The sequence below is a fragment of the Triticum aestivum genome, chromosome 6A (assembly GCF_018294505.1).
Source record: "Triticum aestivum cultivar Chinese Spring chromosome 6A, IWGSC CS RefSeq v2.1, whole genome shotgun sequence".
NCBI lineage: Eukaryota > Viridiplantae > Streptophyta > Magnoliopsida > Poales > Poaceae > Triticum > Triticum aestivum.
In genome coordinates, this window is record NC_057809.1 from 550,225,023 (window position 1) to 550,242,191 (window position 17,169).

At 47.0% G+C, this 17,169-nt stretch overlaps 3 protein-coding genes across 7 annotated transcripts; all 3 read left to right on the top strand.

The window, feature by feature from the left end:
• The first annotated feature begins 1,394 nt into the window (after positions 1 to 1,394).
• Positions 1,395 to 5,469, top strand: LOC123128414 (TORTIFOLIA1-like protein 3). The gene is made up of 5 exons (XM_044548405.1): positions 1,395 to 2,317; positions 2,415 to 2,544; positions 2,789 to 3,330; positions 4,104 to 4,492; positions 4,990 to 5,469. The coding sequence occupies exons 1-5, from the start codon at positions 1,523 to 1,525 to the stop codon at positions 4,997 to 4,999; spliced, it is 1,866 nt and encodes a 621-aa protein (XP_044404340.1). The 5' UTR covers positions 1,395 to 1,522; the 3' UTR covers positions 5,000 to 5,469.
• A 1,244-nt stretch (positions 5,470 to 6,713) lies between these two features.
• On the top strand, positions 6,714 to 12,772 carry LOC123128415 (protein Rf1, mitochondrial). 4 transcript variants are annotated; one of them, XM_044548406.1, is made up of 6 exons: positions 6,714 to 9,513; positions 9,833 to 10,023; positions 10,331 to 10,518; positions 10,985 to 11,257; positions 11,382 to 12,177; positions 12,381 to 12,772. In XM_044548406.1, exon 1 carries the CDS (start codon positions 6,797 to 6,799, stop codon positions 9,305 to 9,307), a length of 2,511 nt encoding a protein of 836 aa, XP_044404341.1. In that variant the 5' UTR covers positions 6,714 to 6,796; the 3' UTR covers positions 9,308 to 9,513; positions 9,833 to 10,023; positions 10,331 to 10,518; positions 10,985 to 11,257; positions 11,382 to 12,177; positions 12,381 to 12,772. The 4 variants fall into 4 exon arrangements, with proteins under 4 accessions (XP_044404341.1, XP_044404343.1, XP_044404342.1 ...); XM_044548408.1 differs by having other exon boundaries at positions 9,833 to 10,518; positions 10,944 to 11,257; XM_044548407.1 differs by having other exon boundaries at positions 9,833 to 10,518.
• Positions 12,773 to 13,175: 403 nt separating this feature from the next.
• LOC123128416 (E2F transcription factor-like E2FE) lies at positions 13,176 to 16,942 on the top strand. Of its 2 annotated transcripts, none has more exons than XM_044548410.1 (10): positions 13,176 to 13,668; positions 13,775 to 13,895; positions 14,011 to 14,088; positions 14,184 to 14,249; positions 14,355 to 14,481; positions 14,577 to 14,644; positions 14,739 to 14,814; positions 14,916 to 14,977; positions 15,130 to 15,541; positions 16,567 to 16,942. In XM_044548410.1, the coding sequence occupies exons 1-10, from the start codon at positions 13,490 to 13,492 to the stop codon at positions 16,689 to 16,691; spliced, it is 1,314 nt and encodes a 437-aa protein (XP_044404345.1). In that variant the 5' UTR covers positions 13,176 to 13,489; the 3' UTR covers positions 16,692 to 16,942. The 2 variants fall into 2 exon arrangements, with proteins under 2 accessions (XP_044404345.1, XP_044404346.1); XM_044548411.1 differs by having other exon boundaries at positions 13,177 to 13,668; positions 14,742 to 14,814.
• The last annotated feature ends 227 nt before the right edge of the window (positions 16,943 to 17,169 follow it).

Below are 17,169 nucleotides of genomic sequence, written 5' to 3' on the forward strand. Positions count from 1 at the left end.
AAGGTGCATCTTATTATATGAGTTATTTTTTTTCTGAAAAAACTTCCAATGTATACATCAAACATCATGCAGTACAAAGAACATAAGATGTAAAATAGATTACATTCATATTCGAAAATCACCTAGCGATGACTACAAGTGCATGAACGAGCCGAAGACGTGTCATCGTCATCGCCCCTCCCTCATTAAAATTGGGCAAACCTTATTGTTGTGGACAGTCAGGACAACAACTATATCCATTGACAAGTGCTAATGCTAATGTCCCAAAGGACCAGTGCACCATGACAACAACTGTCGCTGATGTAGAGAAGCATTGATTGGAAGTAATGAAAACCTATAAACACACGTACACAGGCGAACGAGAGATCAGATTTATACAAAATCCATCAAAGACAAAATCCAACCGAATCCCACGAGATGCATCGGAAACATGCCAAAGAGAACCTTATTCCATCTCGAAGGAGCCACCTCATCTTCCTAAGGAGGACACACACCGTAGGCAAAGGGAAAATACCAGGTGTTCCCGCACCTTAGGTGATATAGTGATACGAGCTTTTGGACCGTTTGATCTTTGTTTGTTGTACTTGTGCGTAAATCTCAGAATCGTCGAGGGCTTTTCTGAAAAAAGTTTCAAACTCCCTCGGTGCCCTTGGATATTAGATCCAACGGCTTCTAGAAGCTTGTATCACCGTATCACATAAGGTGCGGGAGCACCTCGTATCCCCCCTCCTCACGAGGCCGTGGTGAATTTTGAAAACGCCTAAAAGCAAAGCAAAAGCGTCCCCGCTGACAAGGGCCGGAATCCACCATGCGTCCATGGCTCTAAAGCGCTGAAGACGAGGTTAGATCGACGGCGACACCGACGAGAGGCGAGAAAATCCTAGTCGGCTTGGAGGCGCTCGTTTGAGTATGAGTTTTTTTAAACACGATAATACAAACGTAGACGCTCCGCACACCCTGCATCTATGAGCACATTCGAGAGACTGACTATCACATCATCTTGAGATTGACGGAAGTCTAGAACTTGAACCCTGCCTGGGTGAGGATACCGATGTCTTCCTAATTATCTAACCGCAGGTTGGTTTACGTGTGACTATACGAGTTAGTCTGTTGGCTCAAATTATGTAAAATGCTCTTAATGATATAGAAAGATCACTACTCCATGCTGGCGAGGATTGATGGGCAGACAAAGCTGCTCTTCGGTGCATACAAAGGGAAGAAAGCAGGAAACAAAAGGGTTGAAAAAGGGATAAAAAACAAAAGAGAAGCATAAATACATCGCGCCATCCCGGATCTCCCCTTCCTCTCTGTACCCCTACCACGGTATAGCTCCCCACCCGCCCGCCACCTATTCGGCGTCGCTCCTCAGTGGCTTCCATGCCACTCCTCGGTGCCGCCTCCTCCTCCTTCCCCCCCTAACCACCCCCGCCCCGCACGCGCCATTAATATACCCCGGCGCCACTCCCTTCCCGGCTCCTCGCCGAGCCGCTCCACCGCGCCAGCTGCTGCTCGTGTCCGCGCCATGGGCACCGCCGCGCGCCCGCGCGGCGCCCCCGAATCGCTGAAGCAGCGCGTCAACCGCTGCCTCCTCCGGCTCTCGGACCGCGACACCGAGGCCATGGCCGCGGCCGAGCTCGACGCCGTCGCGCGCGCCCTGGCCGCGGACGAGCTCGCTGCCTTCGTCTCCGCCGTCTCCGACGCGCGCCCCACCGACAAGACCCCGCTCCGGCGCCACTCGCTCCGCCTCCTCGCGCTCGTCGCCGCGTCCCACCCGCGCGAGGCCGTCGCGCCGCTGGTCCCGCGCATCCTCGCCGCGGCGCTCCGCCGCGTCCGCGACCAGGACTCGTCCGTGCGCGGCGCGCTCGTCGACGCCGCCCGCGCCGCGGCCGCCGCGTCCGCCTCCGCCTCCGCCGCGCTCGGCCCCCTCGCGGACGCGCTCCTCCACGAGCAGGACCAGTGCGCGCAGCTCGCGGCCGCGCTCGCCACCGTCGCCGCCGTCGAGGCCTCCCCCCTCACCGCCGACCTCGCCTCCTACCTCCACAAGCTCCAGCCCCGCCTCCTCAAGCTCCTCCGCAGCAATGCCTTCAAGGCCAAGCCCGCGCTCATCGCCCTCATCGGCGCCTCCGCGGCCGTGGCCGGCGACGCCGAAGTGACCGCCTCCATCCCGTGCCTCCGCGAGGCAATCGCCAGCGACGACTGGGCGGCGAGGAAGGCCGCGGCCGAGGCGCTTGCCGCATTCGCCCTAGAATACAAGGATCTTCTCATGACCTACAAATCCTCTTGCCTTGCCTATTTCGAGGCCAGGAGGTTCGACAAGGTTGGTCTTGGGTTTGGTTGGATCTGCGTGGCGTGACATATTTTTTCTGGATCTGTCGTTCGATGCTTAGATTTTCGGTGCCTTTTCGTCAATGTAGGTCAAGATTGTGCGGGACTCGATGAGCAGGATGATCGAGGCGTGGAAAGAGATACCAGACATCGAAGAGGAAGAATTATCCTCATGTACGGCGCCGGCGTCACTTTCACAACGAAGATCTTCTCTCGCAGGTGATGCACCTAACGTGGAACATGTCAAGTTTTGGTTGCTACTTGTGCAGATCTGATAAATTTACGGTTGGCTCAAGTAATCGTTTATACTGCTAGTAGTAGAAAAGAGCCATATAATTGAGGATTTTTTTATGAAGAGGAAAATCATGTTGTACTAACTATTTGATTTCCCAACAAAACTCTGAACTGTTGGGGCTCTGCTGTTTCTTTCTTTTTTGACACAAATCATCTTGTGATCAAGCAGGGAGTGTAAGTGATGGGAGATATCCAGCTGCTTCCTTAGGCTCAAACTCCGTTCAGTCGGCGACGAGGAAGAATAGATTACCTACGAGCAGGTCGCCTCCTCCTGATGTGTCACCCGGTGTAACAAAAAAGCACAGTCCCTCATCCATCAGAAACAAGAGGCTGTCACCGCCTTCAAACCGCAAGGTAGGCCAAGCGAAGAACTGCGACTACAAGGTTGACACTGCAATTGCACCTGATGCTACCCCGATCAAAGAGGTGACGGAGGAGAAGCTTCTTAAAGGAGGCAATCTGAGATCTAGGCTGGAAACAAGGAGGACGCTTTTCCAGGGCAATGAAGAGAGGGCAACCAAGTTGGCTGGAGCGAAAGCTGGCTCGCGAGTTGTTCCGTATGAATGTGGTGGTAACATGGAAGAGATTTCTGAGGTTGAAGGTGGTTCAGAGAGGTCTCAGTCAGGTCTCAAAGATGAGGGCTTATCAGAGATAAGGTCGCAGCTGCTTCAGATTGAAAAACAGCAGACTGGTTTACTTGACCTTCTCCAGGTGACTTTGCCTTTTTATGTTGGACATTATATTTTACAGTTCTATTCAATTAGGACCATAAGCTTTCATGTTAAGGGCAAGAAAATAGCTAGTGCTAGCTGTTCAAGCAGGTTTAGCATGTTCTTACGGTTTGCTCAGCTCATATTTATTAGCAAGAATGTACAATTGCTATTAAAAAATGGGAGTGGCTTGTCAGGATTTTTGGCCCTTTGAAAACGCTGCACAACTTTACACATGGCAATATGGCATTCCCTGCGAGGGTTATAGGTCTTGTAGCCATGAAACTTGTCTGCCAAAATTAATAAGTAAAAAATGCTCATTGCATTGGCTATTTTACAAGTGTCCTGAACTTCAGGCAAGCTAAGTTATGCCTACAGTGGCCATAGTCGGATATTCAATCGATATATTTGTGTCGGTGGTGCGAAGAGGGTACATCTATCTTTCATGTCTACGTGACACTAGTCAAATTGTGACATTGACAATTTCATGCTATAAGGGGAACCTGGACAGGAACATGGCTTATGCTATATGACAATGTCTTAATCTGCAATTATCATAATTTCGAATCTGACCTTGCAAAAAGTACGATTTTATTTATGTATTTTGCTGATTTTACCTGAGTCTGTCATCAATCATTTGATGTCTGCAAGCCTTATACTCCTAGTAACTAGTAGCCATGGGCCCTTATAAGCAGTAACTCACCTGACATGCTTCTGATATCTTACATGTGTATTGGAAGCTTATCTGACATTGTTGTTCATCTTATTTATCAGAAATTTATGGGGAAATCTGAGAATGGCATGAATTCTTTGGAGACAAGGGTCCATGGCCTAGAGATGGCATTGGATGAGATATCACGTGACTTGGCCGTTTCTTCTGAAAGGATGTCAAGCAGTGAGCCCCGTGTGAACACCTGTTGCATTCTGAGCCCAAAATTCTGGAGAAGGCATGATGGTGGTAGAAACTCTTCCAGGTTTTCTGCCTCCAGTGTTCCAAACAGCTCTGAAGGGAGCAGAGCTTCTTACAAGTGGGAAAGGCAGAAGTTTGGAGTTCAGGGTGGATTTGTCACCAACCCGTTAGCTGAGCCGAATATTTCTTCTGTTGGGAGAACTGCGGTTACTCAAGAGGGCAGGAGGAAGGATTTGGCTCTACAGAAGTCAAGGTATTTGTTTTCTTGTGCTAATCATGACTGATAATCTTACCTCTCTGCGATTTAGTCAGTGGGATCTGATATGGTGGTTGGGGCAATCAGATTTCCCTATATGACAAATTACGTATTGAAAATTACACATCAGCGTAAAAGTTGTACCTCTCTTACATATAATATAGTACATCGAAATGGTGGTTGGGACAATGAGATTTCCTTATATGACAAATTACGAACTGACAATTACGCAGCAACGTAAAAGCTGTACCTTTATATATATAAAAAATAATATAGTACATTGAAATGATTATCAGGTAGTCCAGTTATGGCGCCATCTCTATATTACATGTGCGCAATGCATACTGGTGAAACTTTCCTTTACGAGACTGCTGGGGTTTCCTTATCATTTCCCACCAAACGATGCTTAATAAATCTCTATATTTGCCTAGCATTATTCCTCTGTGTCCCAACTACTTGACAACTAATTTCTCTATTTGTCCTAATAATTTCAGGGTTGGTTAGGTGAGATGAAGACATTTCGTTTGATGTACGAACCACTCGAGCTAGAGCATATAAGCATCGAGGCAGGTAAAATTTCCATCTTGTGCTGCGACTTTTGGAGGGTTTTTCTCCTCTGTCGGAGCTCCGAGCATGTGGCGTACATGAATCACGGAGATCCAAGTCGCCTCATGCAATGCCAAAGTCCCTGAGTTGGGCATTAAGTCTGAAGTAGAACTCAGCCTCTTTAGCTGCACCCTCACTCGGGGTTGAAGAAACAGTGGCTGAGGCTCCTCTATTATCCAAAACGTGTTTGAGGCGCTGGGGCATGAGATGAGGACGGCCCTTGTCTTTTTTCCTTCTACTCCAGACTACGACTTGCTACTACAGATGGCTAATTTCGTGTAAGAATGCAGTCGCGATGTATCACCGTAAGGAACTTATGATGGATGTATATAGTTTGGATAATAAAACAGCTTGGCTTGGCGGCGATCCACCGTTGTTTCAGGTGTGTTTTGCAGCTTCACGAGATGGCAGTGTGCCCAGTGATTTTTGTTTTTGAGGCGCCCAGTGATTTTGGTTGTGTTACTTGTTATCAATGCTGCTTCACTGCCTCTGTGTACCCTCTGAATTCCCAAGTGTGGCACTCAGTACCCACTGCCTCCACAATTAGCATTGTAAGTAGAGTGGAGGGGGTGTTTTTTTTAAGGCAAACACACGCTAATTTTATCCAGGGGTAACAATGTTTACAGTCATAAGGAAGACTCAACCAAACGTGACGTCCTATACCTAGAGATGCAGCGTGCTTTTGCAAGGCTACGAGCCTCAAAATTGAAATCTTTTTGCTCATGAACAAAGGAGGAAAGTTTAATTTAGCCCGAAATGTAGCAAGTTTCCCTCCCTTTCTCCCAGCCGCCCACTTCTTCTCCCATTGTTCTAGGTTCGGAGCTCCCGCCCCTTCTCCCAGATTGTTATGGTGCTACTGGCTGGCTATATCAGCATTGCTGCTCTGTCCCCTCCTCTGTACGATTCTACCGATTCAAGTGCTCCATCTTTGGAAATAAATTCAGATGATGTGGTGTGGCCTAGGATATATAGATATGTAACACTTTTCCTTTTTTATTAGAATATTTAAACATTTTCGTACATTGCATATGTTGATAGGTAGCCTAGGATATATAGATATGACCCAGGTTAACGATGGTTTACCGATAAATTCAGTTCATGGAGCAACTTGCCTATTAAACCCTACCCAGAACTTGATCGAGCAGTTACCGGTTACCGATATCGTGAACATTGCTAAGATTACACAAAATTGTGAAGGATCCACAGGAATTCACCCCTCCGAGACGGGCATCTTTCGAATATGAAGTATATAGGTATGAGTGTATGAGGTTTTAGCACAACATCTGTTGGTAGGCTAGATTAATTAAGGTAAAGGTATGGCCCTCTAGGGCCTTATCACGCATTTTTATTGTCTACTACAACAAGGTTTACTCGGATCTAACGAGGGAGTGGCGATAACTTCGGCTCGTTCCAGTGCTTTAGTCGTTGCTAGGTTGTCTACTAGATGTAATTTGTACTCCCTCTGTCCCATACTATAAGAGCATTTGACACTACTTTTGACATTCTTTGTAGTAGTGCCTTGAGAAGTTTTTTCCTTCATCAAAAGAAAAGGAGAGTAATAAAGCTACGGGGGTGATCTTGGCCGTCGAGCGACGAGGAGTTGAGGAGCGAGCTTGCCGTTGATTAACTGATGAATGAACCGTCACTGTCTTACTGAATTGAACACTTGCATCCTCCTCCACCTCCACCGCGCCGATGTCCCGCCTCCGCCACTCCACCTCCACCGCGCCGATGTCCCGCCTCCGCCACTCCACCTCCACCGCGCCGATGCCCCACCTCCGCCTTCTCCGCTGCCGCTCCTCCTCCATCTCCACCTTGCCGCCGTCACGCTCATGGTCTCCCGTCACCGCCTTTGCCGCGGCCACAGAGCGCGTCAGCGCTGGGACGCTCAGTCCGGAAGACGCACACCGCCTGTTCGACGAATTGCTTCGGCAGGCCACTCCGGTCCCCGCGCGCTCCCTGAACGGCTTCCTCACGGCCCTCTCCCGTGCGCCGGGCACCGGCGCCTGCGGAGACGGCCCCGCCCTCGCCCTCGCCCTCTTCAACCGCACCCGCCGAGAAGAGGCCGGCTCCCGGGTGGTGCCGTCCACAATCTTCACCTACGGCATCCTCATGAACTGCTGCCGCCGCACGCGTCGTCCGGAACTTGGGCTCGCCTTCTTTGGGCGCGTCCTCAGGATGGGCCTGAGGACAAACGTGGTCGTCGCCACCACGGTCCTCCAGTGCCTCTGCGGCGCCAAACGGACAGATGAGGCCGTGGACATCCTGCTACATCGGATGTCCGAGCTCGGGTGCGTGCCTGATGCCTTCTCATACTCCATTGTTCTGAAGAGCTTATGCGATGATGGCAGGAGCCAGCGGGCACTCGACCTGCTCCACATGTGGGAGAAAGAACGAGGTCTCTGCTCCCCCAACGTAGTGATGTATAACACGGTCATCCACGACTTCTTTAAGGAAGGTGAAGTAAGCAAGGCATGCAGTCTATTCCATGAAATGGAGCAGAAAGGGGTTGTGCCTAATGTGGTGACATATAGCTTGACCATTGACGCGCTGTGCAAGGCCAGAGCTATGGACAAAGCACAGTTGTTCCTCCGGCAGATGATTGATAAAGGTGTTCGACCGAACAATGTGACATATAATGTCATGATCCATGGATATTGCACTCTGGGACAGTGGAAGGAAGCACGTAAAATGTTCAGAGAAATGACAAGACAGGGTCTCATACCAGATATTGTTACTTGGACCTCGTTCATGGCCTCTCTTTGTAAGCATGGAAGAACCAAAGAAGCTGCCGAATTCTTTGATTCCATGACTGCCAAGGGCCACAAGCCTGATTTGGTCATGTATCATGTTCTGCTCCATGGGTATGCAACCAAAGGATGCTTTGCTGATATGATTAATCTCTTTAATTCAATGGCAACCAAGGGTATTGTACCCGATCGTCAGGTTTTCAACATTTTAATTGATGCACATGCTAAACATGGAATGATGGATGAAGCTATGCACATATTTACTGGAATGCAGGGACAAGGAGTGTGTCCAGATGTATGGACCTATTCAACTCTAATATCTGCACTTTGCAGAATGGGTAGGCTGGCTGATGCCATGGATAACTTCAGTCAGATGATTGGTAAGGGAGTACAACCGAACACAGTTGTTTATCACTCCCTAATTCAGGGTTTCTCTACACATGGTGATTTGAGGAAAGCAAAGGAGTTGGTTTATGAAATGACAAACAAAGGTATTCCTTGTCCAAACATTGCATTCTTCAGTTCTGTAATGGACGGTATATGCAAAGAAGGAAGGGTTATGGATGCACATGATATCTTCCACTTGGTTACAGACATAGGTCTGAAACCTAACATCATTACGTTTAATACGCTGATTGATGGACATTGCTTAGTCGGTGAGATGGAGAAAGCATTTGGAGTACTTGATTCCATGGTATCAGCTGGCATTGAGGCTGATGTTTTTACATATAATACACTTGCTTATGGCTATTGTAGATGTGGAAGGATTGATGATGGGTTGATTCTATTCAGAGAAATGTTGCAAAACAAACCTAAACCCACAACAATCACATATAACATCATACTGGATGGGTTATTTCGTGCTGGGAGAACATTTGCTGCAAAGAAAATGTTCGTTGAGATGATCGAAACGGGAATAACAGTGAGCATTTCCACATACAGTATAATACTTGGAGGACTTTGTAGGAATAATTGCTCTGACGAAGCGATCACCCTATTTCAGAAATTAGGAGCAATGAATGTGAAGTTTGATATTAAAATACTCAATACCATGATCAATGCCATGTTCAAGGTTCGGAGAAGAGAAGAAGCTAACGGTTTGTTTGCTGCAATATCAGCCAGTGGGATGGTACCTAATACTTCTACCTACAGCGTAATGATAGGAAATCTTCTAAAAGAAGGATCAGTGGAAGAAGCTGAAAATATGTTCTCATTAATGGAGAAGAGTGGTTGTGCTCCAGACTCTCGTCTTATAAATAATATCATCAGAATATTGTTGGAAAACGGTGACATCGTCAAGGCTGGAAATTATATGTCTAAAGTTGATGGCAAGAGCATCTCACTTGAAGCTTCAACTACTTCGTTGTTGATGTGTCTCTTTTCAAGTAAAGGGAAATATCGGGAACAAATCAGTTTGCTCCCTGTAAATTACCAATTTTTCAATGGAGTCGGTTGATGCACTGGACTAGCCAGATAAACATTGGCAATTTGGCATGGTTTGGAGTTCCCTCTCAATGATGTCGACATGAGTTCTCTTCCATGCGCTCACAAGATCGAGCTGTGTGTTGGTGCCACCCCAGCGTTTTGGCCTGATGCATGCCGCTGCTGGGCGTGCATCCTATGGACATCGCCCCTAATCTGCATGCCATTTCCATGCTCAAGGTTCGCATCCTCTCTTCCTCTTAAGAATATGCTAGGGGTGTTAGTACCCCAGGGCCTTTTATTTTTTATTCTCCTGTTGCTGTTTTGAGGTCTTCATGTTTATAGTTAGATGCATGTGTCATTATACACCAGAAAAACTGTATGAGTTCCTGAACTAGATACCGTCATATATCACCGTAAAGGACTTACTGAACCCACAATTAAAAATTGAGTTCCTGAACAAGATACAAATATTAAACATTTTCAATACATTTTCTTGGTGCAGATATTTATGTTATGACTATGACGCATGATCTTAATCTGGAAATATCTCTTGCAGGCATTGCCTTGATGTTGTTTTTCCTTATGTTCGCTAGAGGGAGCAATGTGGCCAGCGAATTTCACATTTTCTTCTCTGTTGATAGCAGAACTCAAGTTGCAGTTGATATAAAGACCTTCAATTCATTCCATATAAATTTGTCGCATATCTTGTTCCTTTTTATTAATTATATTTATTTGGAATTCGATCAGGTACCGTAGAATGTCGCCCATATTTTGGACAGATCTCAGTTGACTTCTCAAATTTTGGATTTGTGTCATCCAAGCACTCTTATTTTATCTTCCTTGGGCAAAGTTCTTGTTACATTATGCACTTGTGTCATCCAAGCACTCTCATTTTATCTTCCTTGGGAAAAGTTCTTGCTGAATTATGCACTTGTGTCATCCAAGCAGTCTAAAATGATTTACTATTTGCAGCTTCTTTAGACATAGTGCGTTGCAGTATGTATTAACTTCTTTTTTTGTCCACTAATTAATCTTAAACCTTCCTTTATGGCAGGCAACCAATTGTCTTTGTGGCAATGGATACATAAAGAAGTACTCAACTGGTCCTTTCCTGAAAATGCAAACTGTTTGAGGTTGGAGCTGGCACTGTAGTGAGATAAGAAGAATGATAATTAGCTCTTCAAAGAGGACTGAAACTATTCTTTTGTCAGTCAGGTGTTGGTTGCATATTTCTAACTAGAGGTGAGTACCGAGTAGGATCTAAAACGTTACCAAAATGTTTCTGGGTTTCATTGTTTGACGATATCCTATCCAAGCCTTCCCGTTCTTTTGTATATGTCCAACACACTTGCAAACAAACATCAACACACAATTGCATTTGATTCACTATTCGGTTTTTATGTAAAAAAAAGTTAGTGCTCCTCCCATATTTTTTGCAAGCAGCGTAGATCCCTGACATAGTAACATCTTTGTGCAACGTATATAAGCATCGGACATACTGGTTTTTACAACCTTTTGGATTCAGCACAGGCTATAATACCCCTTACCACCTTTACGAGACAGGAATGTGATTTGCAGTTTCTTGTTAATATATGACAATTCAGCTCTAATGCAATACAAAATTGGGAAGTTACATCTCAGGGGAACCTAATAACCTTTGTGAATAGGCAGCGCTGCCTTTTTCTACATTGATTTTTTTTTTCTTCAGATGGGGCTATAATGCACTGAGAGCGAGTTGTCCTTCCTTGAACTTGAGCTTCTCTTCTTCCTGCTGGTGGATATTAGTCTCGATGGCTTTGCCCATTTCTGCTGGCGATGGCCTCGACTACACCTTGTTGGCCCTTTGCAGCACTAGGTTTCTCTTCACAGCCAGCAGGCACCTTTGCAAGGAATCCCAATGGGACAACGACATCATTCATGTATGGCGGAATAGAGGCTTCCTCCTGTATTCATGTCTAAGAAGAGGGCCTACTAACTCATGGTATCTCCTCCTATCCCTGATCATGGGCTTTTTCTGTTGATCAAATATGAATTTAGCTTAGCAGTCGGAAAGAAATATTGTCCAGCATTTTTTCAAATAAAATCTAACAAAGCATTCTTTATAGGGGGAATATATTGGGCCCACATGTGGCCATCAGTGGAGTTGAGATGTACTATGTCTTCTCTTCTCCCAAACCAGGCCGAGCTTTGTGAGCCCAAAGCCTGGGAGTTTATGGTTGTATTTCTCATCAAGGATGTTGGGGGACTTGAAACCTCGGCAGATGACCGGCTAGTTCATTTTCTCATTGCGGTGTTCGATCCCCCTAGCAGTTATGTGGGCTATCTTCATCCTGATATGCAACTGAGTGGTATTTAATCAGAATTGTTATCTACAATGATGCCAGTTCAACTTATAAATTCTTGTCCTCGTATCGTAAATGATACACCAGTAGCCTTTGATCCTCTGCGCAGTATCCTGATAAGCTCACCAAGTTTGAATGGTACAAGAGGCTGATCATCAAGATCTTGACTGGGAACTCTGTAGCCTTGATGTCAGTTAAGGTCTAGTTGCTTCACAGCTACAGGCTGTGAATCAATCAAAAGTAATAACTGAAGCAGCGAGGAATTTTTTTGCAAGCCAGCAAGACTGTATCTGAAGAATGTTTATCATCAAGGCGTTATTGTATATACCCGGGCATTTGCACGGTGGCCCTTGTCGACCCTGTCCAGCCACCATCTCCCAGAACCAGAAGGCAGTCGAAGGCGGAAGTTCTTGGTGGCTGTCGCCAGTTCACGGAATTTGAATGCCGTTGCACTTTTGGCCATGGCGGAAGTTTCTGGGGGTTCACTGTCTGCTGTTATTTCTGATGATTGTTCATGTTTTGGAGACACAGACGATGGCTCACTCCAACACTTGGTGAGGTGAGTTTTTGCATTTATTAAGTGAAGTTCCCATTTTGTGCGTAGTACTATCCTACAAATGCCCGTCTACAAAAAATAATACACATTATGTCTCGCTCATGGCTGTCTGACTGTGTGTTTTGGCATCGCTGCGAATCAACCTGGCTCATGCTAGCAGTTTAAGTAAATGCCTAACAAATAGATTTCCTCTTTGTTCGTAGCAGTGTCAGGAGCAGACTCCACGGTTCTACCGGATCCCTCGTGGAGGGGCGCTCCAAAATGCATCGAGACGGCGGCGCTCGCAACCATTCATAGGCTTGAAGCATTCGTATTGGATGCCATCTTCTTCTTGGGCTTGAAGCTTGAAAAGCACACTTTGCATTTCAGTGCTGTATAAATCCTTCAACCCCTCTACTGTGAAGATCATGTGTTAGCGGGGACGACCGTATCAGAGCTTCCGTTTGTAGTAGATGTTTTGAACTTCGACCAGTCGGTCTCTTCCATCTACAAAATGACAATGCGCGCGCGTGTGTGTGTGACGTTTTTTTTTTTTGAGCTGCGACGTTGTTGAGCTTTTTTGTTTTTGTTTTAAAGTTACATTGTCGCGCTTTCTGAAGAGTGGGAAGTAAGCCATGGCACACGTCAAAAAGAAAGAAAGCAAGCCGTGGCAGAGTGCAGGCAGAGAGGCAGTAGCCAGGCTCGTCGTCCGGAACACGATTCCACCGCGGTGGTGCGGTGCGGTGCGGTGCCATCGCGTGATTCCGCGGCACGCACCGGGGCCGCCGGGAGGGAAAGGCGCGTCCAGCCAGCGCGCCGATCACGCGCCGCGCCCGCTCCCCTCCCTCCCGTCGCACGTGCCCTGACGTGAGCCGCCGAATCACGGCCAGCCAAAGCGCACCGCGAAAAAAGCCGAGACCCAGATCGGACGGCCACGGGACGAGGAGAGAGCCCACCCCCGGGCGCGCGACGGCCGCTTAAATTTCAAACCGGGGCGCGTGCCGTCGGCCAGCCGCCCTCTCTACCCACCCCACCCCACGAGCCGCGCCGCACCGCACCGCGAGCGCATCGGAAAGAGAAAATTTCAAAAGCGGGGGGAGGCCGCCACCGCCGCGCCAATTCGTTCGGGCACACGCACGCCGGATTCCTTTCAACGGCCGGCGCCCCCGCCCCCCACCCCACCCCGCCCGCCCGCAGATCTATCCATCTCATATCTGTCTATAATAACACCGCGACAATTGCAATTCCCTCCTCCGATCCGATACCACCCACCACGCCACGCCGCGCGACACAGATCCTGCCTCTGCCCGCACGCGGATCGGCGGCGGCGACGACGATGTCCGCGGCGCCCCCCTCTTCGACAGCCGCGGAGACGACGGCGACGGCGCCGGCGCCCCTCCCGCGGCTTCCGATTCCGAACCCGCTGCCGCTGTTCGCCGAGCGCGGCGGGGGCGCCAGGCTGCGCCACCACGCCTACAGCCGCAAGCAGAAGTCGCTCGGCCTGCTCTGCTCCAAGTGAGTGCCACCCATCTTTCCTTCGCGTCCGTATGACCGTATCCGTCCTGGCGCGTGGAGAGATCTGCGTTTCCCTTACACAATTCTCGTGCGCGTGCCCCTGCAGCTTCGTGGCCCTGTACGACCGGGACGGCGTGGAGTCCATCGGGCTGGACGACGCGTCCAGGCGCCTCGGCGTCGAGAGGCGCCGGATCTACGACATCGTCAACGTGCTCGAGAGCGTCGGGGTGAGCCCTTTCTTCCTCCTCTCATCCTTCTGCCTGTTCCCGGATAGACTTCTTCGTAGTATATCTTCATTCATGGGGTTCTGAATTCTGCTTTCAATCAATCCCCTGAGAGTAGATCCTCGCGAGGAAGGCCAAGAACCGCTACTCCTGGATAGGCTTCGGAGGGGTCCCGATGGCGCTGCGAGAACTCAAGGTTTGCATCTGGTTTCCATGTGATCATTCCACCGAGAAATGTCAGTGTGATCCATCTCAATTCTGGTCTTTTGTCTGCCTGTATTTGCTCATCAGGAGAGGGCGTTGAGAGAGAAGTCTGGCCTGGCTCCTCTGCCGGCGGAGGAGCTATCTGCTGCCAATGTATGCTTTCTTGTCTGCATCTTTCCTTTGCATCTATCCATGTGGTACCCGTGAACAATGTAGTTCCTGACTATGTTGTTCCTTGTTCCATTTGATGTTGTAAAGATGTCTGATGACGAAGACGATGATAAGCTGGGTGATCCGGAGGCCGAAAGGGAGGGCGAGAAGCTGAGCCAAACAGTTGACAATCCTTCTGACATGCCTGATGCACCTCCCTGCCGGCTGAGATCTGGTATGGCTGCTTATCCGCTCTAACGCTGGCTTGCTGTATGGTTTTAGTCTCATTTTGTCGTGCCAGGCTTTGAATTTTGGTTGTCACATCTTCAGATCATAGGAAGGAGAAGTCTCTTGGGTTGCTCACTCAAAATTTTGTGAAGCTGTTCCTTACCATGGAGGTGGGAGATTCTGCATTTCCTTGTTTCTGTTTTGATGATGAAGATTTATGGTTTGTGGAACTGTTGTTGATTGGTATGAAATCTGTGCATCCAGCAGGTTAGCACGATCTCACTTGATGAAGCTGCAAAGTTCCTCCTTGGGGAAGGCCATGAGGAGTCCAATATGAGAAGTTAGTATTTGTACTATTTCCTCGGCGTAGTTCTTCAGCTGTACTAGTATGAATACCAATCCAAACAAAAGCTAATAGTATGTCTTATGTTTATGCTACAGCTAAAGTCCGGAGATTATATGACATTGCTAATGTGCTGTCTTCACTGAAGCTCATTGAGAAGGTATGCATGCTGTTACAAAATAAATAGCTCATAAGTATGTCAGCTGCACTCAGCATATATACATGCATCTCTCCTGCATGGTCTTAAAAATGTTATTTGCACCTAAATGATAAGCGAAGTTCCTGAATCTGTTCTCGAATCTTTTCACGCAGACACAAGTGGACACAAGGAAGCCTGCATTCCGGTGGTTGGGCATGGCAGGGAAACCAAAAGCAGAAAATGGTGTCACAATTGTTGCATCCCCAGCAAGGAAGACTCTGTCAAACAAGAGAGTCTTTGGAACTGAACTCACTAACATTGGTATAAACAGAAGCCAGCTGGAACCAACAACCCAGAAGAAAGCGAAGCTGGCACAGGGCGGTGCTGATATCTTGAAGAGCTACAACGTGGCCGCGCAGAAGCAGCCCGGGCAGGTTAACAAGAGTGGTTTTGTTTATGGGCCTTTCCACCCTTCTTGTGCAAGAAAACAGGAGCCTGATGACTGTAATAATGTTGGACAAAGGGCGATTGCCCATGATTGGGAGAGCCTTGCCGATTCATTTCGACCGCAGTACCAGAACCCAGGTTGGTATTTATCAGCACTTCTTTGGTCTGGTTTTGTTCCTTAGTAGAAAGTTGCTTACTTTTTTAGATGATGAGAAGTCAATCACTTTGTCACTGCAGATGTTAATTTCTGATAGGAAAATACTTGTCGTTGATTGTGCTGGAAATAGGAATTACAGTATGACTACCTATCTAGCTGAAGTTACAGCATGAGGCCTACTGAATTTTCCCTGACATGCCTTTGGTTGCTATGCTTCTTATTTGTCATGCATACCAACTGATATCTGCTGTTGCTCCCCTCATTCTCTTTTTTTCTCCCCTTGTATTCTTAACTATAAACCGAAGAGTGTGGAAACTTTTTGCTTCCAACAACCCCATGTAATTTGACCTCTGGTCATCCGGGCTACGGCTTGTTTTGAATGCATGAGGCAGATAATGGTCTGCCTTTTTCTTTCAAAAAAAAAGAAATATGCCATATTAAGTGAATCATGTTATTCAGAATCAACCTTCCAAATGAAACAAATCATGCTGTATTTGTAGTATGAGATGCTTATTTGAAATATGTAAGAAATAGTATTACACCCATACAAGATTTTCACGGCTGCTCATAATTTGGTATCTGTAATATTTTGGTCGGTGTTAGTTAGTAGACTCGGTCTATGCAAGTGGTAGTTTTCTGAATAATTTCCAGTGCGAAAGAAGATGCTCATAGCTCCATACATATATGAGTATGCATATCTATCTGATTTTGGAAATCATGTTAGACTCATAGAGATAGCATGTGAGCTCTCTGCCTCTCTGGAAGCAAGCTCATTGTTTTTCACAATGAGCTACTCGTATTTGAGAAGATACTAGAATAAACTATAGTATTTATTTGGCCAATTCTATTATTTTCCATCAATTACAGAGCTCTGACCTATTTTGAGAATTTATCAAGGAAAAAAGCTTGTAGTTGACATTTTCATGTGGATCAGTATGAGACATTGAATCTTCCCCGTTATAATGTCAAAATACTGACAGTTTTTCCCCGTTTTTTCTGAATGCAGCACTCGGTGACCTCTTTGCTCACTACGTGGATGCGTGGAAGTCGTGGTACTCTGAATTTTCGCAGGGTAGCAGCATCATGCAGCAACACTTGGGCAGTTCTGTTAATAATAAACGATTTTTGTAGGCAAACTGCAATCCCAAGCACGGTAGTCCTGCATGCTTGGGATTTGACCTGTACAATTTGTCAAAATAGAAGAAGAGGGGAAACAGATAGATTGCTCGGCCTAGGGTTCATTGTATTTACTCAATGCAGGAAATCTGTAGGCTTTCCTAGTCCAAAAAGAGTGGGAACATTTTCTCACTGTCAATGTGTAACTTTGTCTACTGTTCATTCTTGCACCTACAAGTGTGCCTACCTCTGCATTCTGAAGCTTCCGTTTTGCGCATATCTTTCAGCGACAATCAACTGACATTAAAACACTATTGTTCGCCAGAGGTGTATCCTTTTTATGATACAGCCTGGATGATCTCATTTTAGCTGTACAATTCATATGAAAGCAAGGCAAAACACTTGTCAGGCTGGTATTTTTCCAATTCAAGCAGACTATTACAATAGGAATCATAATATTTGCAGGGTGCTAGGAAGTTTGCATATGAGTTGC

Bases quoted from the DNA above. Each gene is read 5' to 3' on its own strand.
- LOC123128416 (XM_044548410.1), top strand. From the start codon at position 13,490: ATGTCCGCGGCGCCCCCCTCTTCGACAGCCGCGGAGACGACGGCGACG. The intron at 13,669-13,774 runs GTGAGTGCCACC...GTGCCCCTGCAG, and splicing joins CTCGGCCTGCTCTGCTCCAA to CTTCGTGGCCCTGTACGACC. The intron at 13,896-14,010 runs GTGAGCCCTTTC...CCCTGAGAGTAG, and splicing joins ACGTGCTCGAGAGCGTCGGG to ATCCTCGCGAGGAAGGCCAA.
- LOC123128414 (XM_044548405.1), top strand. From the start codon at position 1,523: ATGGGCACCGCCGCGCGCCCGCGCGGCGCCCCCGAATCGCTGAAGCAG. The intron at 2,545-2,788 runs GTGATGCACCTA...GTGATCAAGCAG, and splicing joins ACGAAGATCTTCTCTCGCAG to GGAGTGTAAGTGATGGGAGA. The intron at 3,331-4,103 runs GTGACTTTGCCT...CTTATTTATCAG, and splicing joins GTTTACTTGACCTTCTCCAG to AAATTTATGGGGAAATCTGA.
- LOC123128415 (XM_044548408.1), top strand. From the start codon at position 6,797: ATGTCCCGCCTCCGCCACTCCACCTCCACCGCGCCGATGTCCCGCCTC.